Genomic DNA, 9,319 nt, shown 5'->3' on the forward strand with positions numbered 1-9,319 from the left:
ATATTATGTTACCAATAAAAACAAAAACAGCACACACACACACCTAAAAGATATAACGTTTGAAAGCTTTTACGTGTCACTCCCACCACCGTAAAACTGTATGGCCCTTTATTTATTTGAAATGCCATCAAGTTTAATGTCATTTAGATATATAAATATATATCGGGTGAGTGTTCTAATAGATATTGGCAACGGTACAGCACGACAAGTTTCAATCATTGACCCTCGACAACAACAACAACAACAACAACAATGTATAATGGAAATGATGTCTCAAACAAAAAAAAGGAATAGAGGATGTCCTTATCTTTCTTGTCTCTCATCGATGATCCTCTTTTCTCTTGTCTTGCAATAAAAACAAGGGCCTTCTTTGCTCCTGGTTGTTGTTGTACTATAAGAGGCTTTTATAATACAGGCGAACGTGTATATAAAAACCCTGGCGAATCTATATGTAAAGACGTCATAGAGAAATCAATTTTTTAAATCTATATTAAAGCTCACCCATATATTTTCTGCTGACTATTCCCAACTTTTAAAAAATCAAATAAATGTTTTAAAAGAGAATAAATGTATATAGATATGCCCAGGCCAACCGAAAGAGTTATATATAGAATAGGATGGATAGCTCTTATTTCTCGCAGCAGTTCAATTAGGCACGTATAATATATATATTAGCTAGATCTTCAACACACACAGAGCAGCACTCGGGCTCCCCCCTCAGATTGTCTAATTGGTTGAGCATCGTCCATCACTTTCTCTTTCTCCTTTTTTTTACTTCTTTGCTATGCGCCTTGCCGGTCTAATGCACAGTGATTAGGTGCTGGAGGTTCTATATCTATCTAATAACACATTTAGATTTCGATGCATTAATATCTATTTTAAGTTGCCGTCGAGTTATTGGTCGACATTTGCAGCTCCTTGTGCTGCTGATGGTGGGGTCTGGCGATCGATAAAGTTTCCCCTCTATCGCTTGTGACTAATGATGTCTGACTCTCTACTGCTGCTGCTCCTGCTGTTTGGTATATTATAGGAATTTCTTCGTCATTTTCTGCTGATGATGATGAGATTCCATCTCGCACGAACCAACGAACCAACCCCAGCAGCTGCACAGCCATGGCGTTTGATAATGCACCGGGTGAAAAATAAAAGAATAAGAACTATATATAAAAGTTATAAATATAATATTTATTCTTTTCTCCCCAATCAACTCTCATATCTCGGCACTTGAAGAAAAGTCTCCCACACTACTACTACACTCGAAAGTCACGAGAACTAGATTCTCTCGAGTGTGCACGGTGGCGGATATAATTGGAAGACAATAATAATCACGGGGAATCTCTACAGCACTATGCTCTCTATATATAGATGGATCGGGAATCTTTTATCATATTTTCTTTTTCGAGAATCCCGGGCATCGATCGATCCAACAGCTGCTGGCACCCAGCAGCAGCAGCACAACGACATATACAGTACAGAAGAAAAAAACGAGTCTAGAAAAGGAGCTATCTAGGAGCTATATAGGAGCTATAGTATAACTTCTCGTCAAAGACAAGATTGCTGCCGCATGGCTTAACTGTTCGTTGGTCCAGCTGCTGGACTTCGGGACTATTCTTTTCCCTTCATCTTGTCCACGGCACAAAATCTTTCAATATCGAAAAAGATTTAAAAATAAAAAAAGGAATTTTTTGATAAAAATTTATTGCTGCTCTTTTTTTTTGAACGCCCTGGAAAAAATCTAAGCTGTGCCTGCTGGGCACGCGGATCGATAATTCGCAATACCTTAACATTTGATTCCAGCGGAGTGGAAATTTTTTATTTTTATTTTATTTTATTTGTTTTATATTTGGATGGGTGATGGCAGGTTCTGCTGTATATTTTAATGATGCCGTGGGCGACACTCCCGGGCTTCATTGGAACATCCAACTACTTGCCACTTAGAGAATATACATAGATAATATTATATCCAGCAACCACGGCAGATGCTGGCGGAGCATATAGCAGCAGGTAAAGTGTAAAAAGCACTTAGGATAGCGACGAGCGACGACGACATTCCCGGGAGAACCATCGGGAGATCTACTTCAACTTTGCTTTAACTCTCTGCTCCTTCTAGCCGCTTGCCGCGGAGCTCCTATAGCTCCTAGTTTTTATTTTATATTTGAACACCGGTTCCATCTCTTTTCCTTTTTCAAATATTTTTTGATAAGAAGAGAGTTTCTATAAATAGTTGTACAACTTGTTGAAATATCTTTTGGGTGGAGCAAAATTTGGATCTTTTAGCCTACTGGTAAAGGAGGAAAAAGAAATTGCACTGTGACCTTTATATGTCCGTTTTTCGGTCGGAGATGTTCGCTCGATTAAATCAAACGGAAGTGATTATTATCAAGCGCATCCTTAGCTATATATATGTAGTATAGGATCTCTCTATTTTGGGTGAAGGGGGGGTTGTACAAAGGAGAAGAGAGGAAATAAATTGATGTATATTAGGAGGAGCTAGACTCTATATTTTTTTCTCTTTTTCTATCCGATAGAATTGGCTTCACGTTTTCTCTCCCATTTTCTTTGGATATGCGCAGGGCGACCACAGCGCAGCACAGCTCCTGGGCTCCTGGCTGCTGCTGGAGAGGCGGTTGGTCGAACTTGACAAAAAGGAAACGCCGTTCCACCGTTACCCTGTTAGTTCCATTCCGGACAGAGTCCTCGTTCGTTCTCTCTCCTTCCGCTCCTTTCTATTTCAAATAGAAAAAAAAAAGTTTTTATTTTCTGTCGTTTCATTTTGATGAAGAACAAAAATTAAAAAAACTGAAATTTTTATTTTTTTTGAATTTCAAATTGAACTTTTTTTGGCGCCACAAATTTTTTGTTTTCCACGGAAAAATTCAGTGCGACAATTATAATTAGTGAAAAGTGCGGAATTTCGAAATTTGGGTTGGTCATATCGTCATGGCGACCGTGAAACAAGAGGACGGGTTGTTGTGAGAATTTTTTTTGGGGGGTGGGAAAGACACACGACGAAATTTGAATTCATTTGAGCGAATATTGAGCGCAACCATTTTCGCTGTGGGTCCGTCGTCGTCATGCCGATGATGAAAGCCGAGACGTCGCCAGGAGCTCCAGGAGCTTGCGCCAGCCATCACCACCATCAAGTTGGTAGCCCAGTTAACAGCACTAAATCCAGGCGATCGTTGAAATTCATCAATTTACCCAGCGGCACTTTGGCCTTACTCGCCACAATCGGATTCCTTTCGGTATAATACATCATAATAATTCATTAATAATAACCATAACATATCATTGAAATATTTTCCAATTATTCAAATGATGATGGCAAACATTTGCCCTGGCCATTTGTGCCGCATTCGTCACTGGGCAAACATTTGCTTCTCTCATCTGCGTCATGTCAAATTCATTTCAAATTTAATCTAAACCTAGGAATCTAATAACACAGTGCTATACAGCAGCAGCAGCTCAATCAGCTTATACATAATACAGGAAGGAAAAATGTCGAATTGTGCCCGGTTGATTGCCCATTTGAATTGATAGATCGTTGCGAGGCTATATAGCACACATAGCGACTAATCCGGATTACAACGGGAGGCCAAAGGGGATTACAATTGGCCTCCCAGGTATAAATCTATATTAGCAACGCGTTCCCTCCATGTATACACACAGGACAACCCCCCAACCAACCTAAAAGAAATCGGGAAAGAATATCACGCCGGATTAAAGACAGCAGCATCCAGGGCGGAATCGAAACGATTGTTATAGGAGGGGGGGCTAAATATATCCGCGTGTAATCCTCTTGTATATATGTAAGATATTATCCACCCCGACATACTAGCAGGAGCACAATGTTTGACATCACAGCAGCACTACAGCAAAAGAATTTCTATCTGCTCGTGTCTGTGCATCAGTGCGCAATTCAACGGCGTTGGGTTGGGGGGTCCCTATTTGTCGCACAATTCCCAGGAAGGAAAAAAATGGTTATCTTCCTGGGAATATATAAAAAGGAGGAAGAGCAATTCCAGTGAATTTTTTTTTCTTATTCCTGATTTAACCAGACACACGTTCTTTTTTATTTTCCATTTTAAAATTTTTATTTTTTGTTCTTATCGATCAGGAAAAAGCTCTACCCCTCCCTGGTTATTTGCATAATTTAAATCTAGGCGCTGTGTGTGTATAGTACTATCATCGGAAGTTGTTACAGCACATATAACAGTGCTGCTGCTGCTGCTGCCTGGGAATTGAAATTAAGTTTGATTTAAAGACGATATCATTAGCTGATGGCTGCTGCAACGACTCTGCTGTGCTGTGTGTGTGTGTCCGGCATCATTACAGATGGTGGGATGGCCAGTTTGAGGGGTGGGGGTTTATACCCGGGCACACCACATTTTCACGAAATATGTAGCCGGCGGCGGCGGCAGACAATAGAGACGGCAATGATGATGCAAGTGATGAATGGTATCTCCTCTTACCAATTCAAGTGGATAGTGTCTCCCCCCCCCTTCCCCTTATTCTCTCTCTGGGTACGAACATCTAATGGCCCGTACAGATATATATACGACTAGTACTACTATAGACTCTAGACACTCTGGCAAAATAAATACACACGTTAACACACACTCTATACAATTTAATGTCGCTCTTATATTCGTGATTCATTAGAGTTTCTCTATAGCCTACTGCGGGAGTGGGCGTGGCTAAATAGATAGATATAGCCCATTCTTATAGATAACTAATCACGTTTTGTTTTCGGGGGGGTGATGGTGTCCAGGATATTTATTTCGGATGACAAAACATGACAAGGATATGACAGCCTATATCTAAGAGTGGGTTTGTGTCCGGTAGCTGTTGACGTCATTTCTAGATATATACCAAGGTCCGAAAGAGATAGATATATATATAATTTCACTCTCTCTTGCGCTTTTGAAATAAAATTCCAAAAATAGGAAAAAAGATTTTTTTATTTTATACGTCGGTTCTTCTTGGTAGAATTTTTCTGTTTTGTTACTTTGATCTTTTATTTTATTTTATTTTATTTTTTGTTCTGCTCCACCGTGTCCTGGACTTTTTTTTTCTGGCGAATCGATATTTCATTTGTCTGATTGCCCAGTAGCGGCAACTCTGCTTCTTTCTTTCTTCTCCTTTTTCGGACCCTTGTTTGGCACAGTGTCAAAAAGCTTGAAACATGTGACTTGTACTCTTGCCATATAAATATATCCAGCTTTATTTTTTGGGGGTTATCTATTGGTTGGTGGGCGTGTTTTTAATGGATTTTCTATTTTCGGCGGGAAAAATTTGAATTTTTTTGAATTTTATTTTGATTTCTAGTTGAATTATCACTGTTTATCGGTGGAAGGCTACGAACACCATCGATGGCGTCACCGGGATCGTGGGAGTATTTCTCATTTGCCACATCATTTGCCATTGGCTCCTATCGGGATCGGTCCGCTGTCGACGGCTCCTGCGTCAGTGGCGACGACAGCCGAGGAGACCAACAGGAGCCAAGGTGAAAACGAAGAAGAAGAATCTGAGGAAGAAGAAGAAGAAGATTTGGCTCCTGATTATTCGTCGGGATCGTCGTCGTCGTTGGGATTCGGATTGTGCTCACGCTGCCCGCCGGGATTTGGAGTGGCTCGACGCTGTACCCTCGTTCAAGACACAGTGTGCCATTCGTGCCCGCCAAGCTACTACGCTCCTAGTTATTCAAGGAGGCATGCATGTTGGCCATGCTCAAAATGCGGTAGGCATTTCATCACTTTTACTTTTTTCTCGACAATATTTCACCTCAGAGACATTTTCACTCCCGATTCAAATAGATGTGAAGGCTCCTGGCTCCTATTTGGTGACTTTTTCCCGCCCACTTTTTTAAAATATCTTTTGTTCTTTTTTTGGTTCTCTCCTGTTGAGACCCTACACATATTTCAGGAGCCTTTGAGAGTCCTTTGACATGAATATGTGAACACATTTCATATACGATATCAAAGAATAGATAGATATCCTTTTGATCCCGGAGCTTTACATATAAGAGGTGAAGAGAATGGGTCTTTATCCCCTTGAGCTATAAAATATAGGATCCTCCTCACCACCACCACTAAATCTTTTTCTTTCTTCTGGAAAATGTTTTTGTCGTCTGCTCCTGGAAAATTGAATGATGGGTCCTCTTTTGTAGACCAAAATATTTCACAAGTCATTTTACGGAAAAGGAATTTGAAATTATCTCTCTCTTCATATTTGCTGGGCGAATAAGAATAAAAAAGGTTGTGTGTGTCACGTTGATCGATGAGCTGTGTAAACAGCACTGCGCAGAAACTATTGAACAAACAACGAGGTGAATCTAAAGCGACTCGTTGCATGTTTACACGCACGCGATTTTGTTCTTTTCCCCGACGTGTGCAGTATATCCCATTTCCCTTTTTGTGTCTGTTCTGGTCTTGTGGGTGATGAATCTAATGTAATAACGTGTAATGCAATATTGCAGGTGAAGGACTGTACGAGGTCCAGCCATGTACAGGAACATCAGACACGGTCTGCCAGGCATGTCTGCACCCCCCACATTTGGCTGGGACCGACAAGAGCCCAATAAATGGCAACATGCATCTGTGTGGGCATCACCACCACCACCACCAACAACAACATCACCGTGGCAACATCAACAATGGTGGCGGTCCATCATCATCATCATCCCAGCAGCAGCGAAACTTGCTGTCCACTCTGACAATAGGTGACAGTAACAAGAATAAACGGACGACATCTGGCAATCTCATTCACTTCCTAAATCATCCCGCCGGTGGATCCCCAGCAGCTGGAGCCATAACCAACAACAACAACAACTCATCGTCGAAGAACGAACCGCCAACAACTTTGGGCTCGTTCCCTTCAGGTTTGTCTTTTTCTTGTTGTTGTTGTCCAGATTTATTGTATACGTGGTGTCGGTTTTGATCGATTCCACAGACTGTTGAGACCCATTGAAGCATTCCCACTTTTTATAGTGTCAATATAAAAGCCAAAACCAATATCATCGGTCTGCCATTCTGCCATTAGATTGGCAGTGTGTGCAGACCCATTCTTCCCCTTTCTTATTCTCTTTTTGTTAACAACTTACAATCAATAATGTTATGTGTATGCCATCCAAGCTGGATTGCACATTATCATGCTAATTTAGTATAGATATTTATAGACCCCGGGGGGGTTCAATCCTAGGAGAGTTATTATACAGTTTGGCTGCGTTAAATAATGGGCTAGTAGTTTGTTTTTATTATTAAGATTATGTTTAATATGGATTTGAAACATAAACTTGCAATAGCAGACGGAGGGCTATAATAAAAGTTTGAATTCCTGATGTCTTTTAAGGCAGCAGTGGGAGGAGGGCTGTTAAAAGTTGTTGAACTTTTTCTTTTCTTTTGTCGAAAAAATAAAAATCAGAGAAAACTTTTTTTCCTGGGCAAAATGAGAGATGAATGTGTTTGTGCTTGGCCCTGGAAGTTGGCCTTTTTCTTTGTTGCAGCTATAGCACATATTATAAATGTGGAAAACTTTTGAGAGACCTATTATTATACACTCGAGCTTCTATTTGTCTTCCTTCTCTCTACACTTTTCTTCTTTTGTCTGTTGCGTTTTCGCAGTTGCGTACTAGAAAAGTAAAGAAAGTTTCTTACTTTTATTATTTTTATTTCTTTCCATATTTTTGTAATAAAAATAATATAGAAATAAACGCCGAGACGAGCTCCGCCGAAGAGGACGAGGTCGCATTAGGAGTGGCACAACTGGCGGCCTTCCAAGTCGTTCTCATTTTCACAGCCGTCGCCGCAATATTGGCATTAACGTGCCGGCTTCGTGTCTTTTCCAGTCACGAACCGGCCCGTCTCAAGGTACCACTAGACATCTAATACACTACATACATATTAATCTTGTTACCAAGGAAGCGAAGGGAAAGGAAGGATATAAATAATGGCATTAATTTCTTTTTTTATATCTCAGTTGACGGAAACATACCGAGATGACGGGGTGGCCCTGATTGAACAGTTATCCGAATCTTAACAGGACGATAACAATAAAAATGGAAAAAGAATAACGATAATTATATTTCAAATTTTTACGATTTAAAAAAAATGATTTATTATTATTATATATTGCAAGTCTAAAAAAAGCTATAATTCTAAGCGAAATAATAATAATGAAATTCCCCTTTTTTTCTCCCTCCCAATTGTGACAACCGTAAATCTTGTGCTTGGGTTCATTGTGTATGCCATCATGTTCACACTCTCTCATCAGAAGTTAAGAAGAAAAAAAGTATTGTATAATTCCAGCACACTTGTGTACAACAAATTGATATAATAATAATTAATCTGTCAACCATTTCACGCCCACTCTCTTTTTCCTGGCATCATCCCCCGATTATCATTTCAACAACATTCCTATTTTGGTATTTAACAAATTACATATCGTAGTAGCAATTCACGGCTCTCATTTTAATTTAATTCTATTTTAAAATAAAAACCAACCCCCAAAAAGTTCACCTGTAAATAAGACTGCGAAAAATAATGAATGATTTGTTGATATTTGAATTAAACAAAACTTGTGTCCACATGATGGAAGAAAATAATAAAATTATTATAAATCACAAACATCAAATATATTTTCTAATAAAAGAATAATATCACGTCTGGTGCTTCCTAGAAATTTATAGTGAAATGTGAGCTAGCTGTTGAAGCGAGACATTCTCCAAAAATTGACTTTGACAGGTATGAAACAAGCTTTTTTTTCGAAAGCAGCTGACACTCGAATGTCGTCTGCTGCGTCGTGATATCTTTAATAACGAGACGAAGGAATCCAATACTCTGAGCAGCACACGTCTCGGCAATCTTGTTATACGTTTCACTTGATATTTGTTGTCATTTTTTTTTTTTTACATTTCCAATTTTGACGGTTTGAAGGAGTCAATCACGCCGTCAGCAAAACAAATCCAATTAGTTTCGACCATATGTTGCAACGTTGCTTGAACACGATTTTTCTCGGTGTGTAATCAGCTTTTTGACGTTTCCCTTCAAACACCCCCCCTTATTAATTATTACGAAAAAAAAAAGGATTGCTCAGCGAAAAAAGTGAAAATAAAAAGTCGTCGTCAGTTTGTGGAAATAAAAATATGGCGGCCATCTTGACTCGTCAGGAAACAAAACTTTGCCATGTCGGAAAGAGAGATGGGCCGAGTGTAGAATACTGAAGCACACCAGCAGCAGCAGACTGTCCTATAGCTCTGTCTAGTTAGTAATTGGGGGGCGAAATATACAGTCGAATAAACTTCAAACAAGTTCTTCGAGTA

At 39.7% G+C, this 9,319-nt stretch overlaps 1 protein-coding gene across 1 annotated transcript; it reads left to right on the plus strand.

Annotated features, from left to right (window-relative positions):
- The first annotated feature begins 2,815 nt into the window (after positions 1 to 2,815).
- Positions 2,816 to 8,457, plus strand: LOC124350668. The gene is made up of 5 exons (XM_046801467.1): positions 2,816 to 3,245; positions 5,329 to 5,740; positions 6,479 to 6,880; positions 7,705 to 7,868; positions 7,978 to 8,457. The coding sequence occupies exons 1-5, from the start codon at positions 3,075 to 3,077 to the stop codon at positions 8,035 to 8,037; spliced, it is 1,209 nt and encodes a 402-aa protein (XP_046657423.1). The 5' UTR covers positions 2,816 to 3,074; the 3' UTR covers positions 8,038 to 8,457.
- Positions 8,458 to 9,319: the final 862 nt, after the last annotated feature.

The sequence above is a fragment of the Daphnia pulicaria genome, chromosome 7 (genome assembly GCF_021234035.1).
Source record: "Daphnia pulicaria isolate SC F1-1A chromosome 7, SC_F0-13Bv2, whole genome shotgun sequence".
In the NCBI taxonomy this organism is placed as follows: Eukaryota; Metazoa; Arthropoda; class Branchiopoda; order Diplostraca; family Daphniidae; genus Daphnia; species Daphnia pulicaria.

Coding starts and splice junctions, on each gene's coding strand:
- LOC124350668 (XM_046801467.1), top strand. CDS start 3,075: ATGCCGATGATGAAAGCCGAGACGTCGCCAGGAGCTCCAGGAGCTTGC. Junction 5,741..6,478: donor TTGGCCATGCTCAAAATGCG/GTAGGCATTTCA, acceptor GCAATATTGCAG/GTGAAGGACTGTACGAGGTC. Junction 7,869..7,977: donor ACGAACCGGCCCGTCTCAAG/GTACCACTAGAC, acceptor TTTATATCTCAG/TTGACGGAAACATACCGAGA.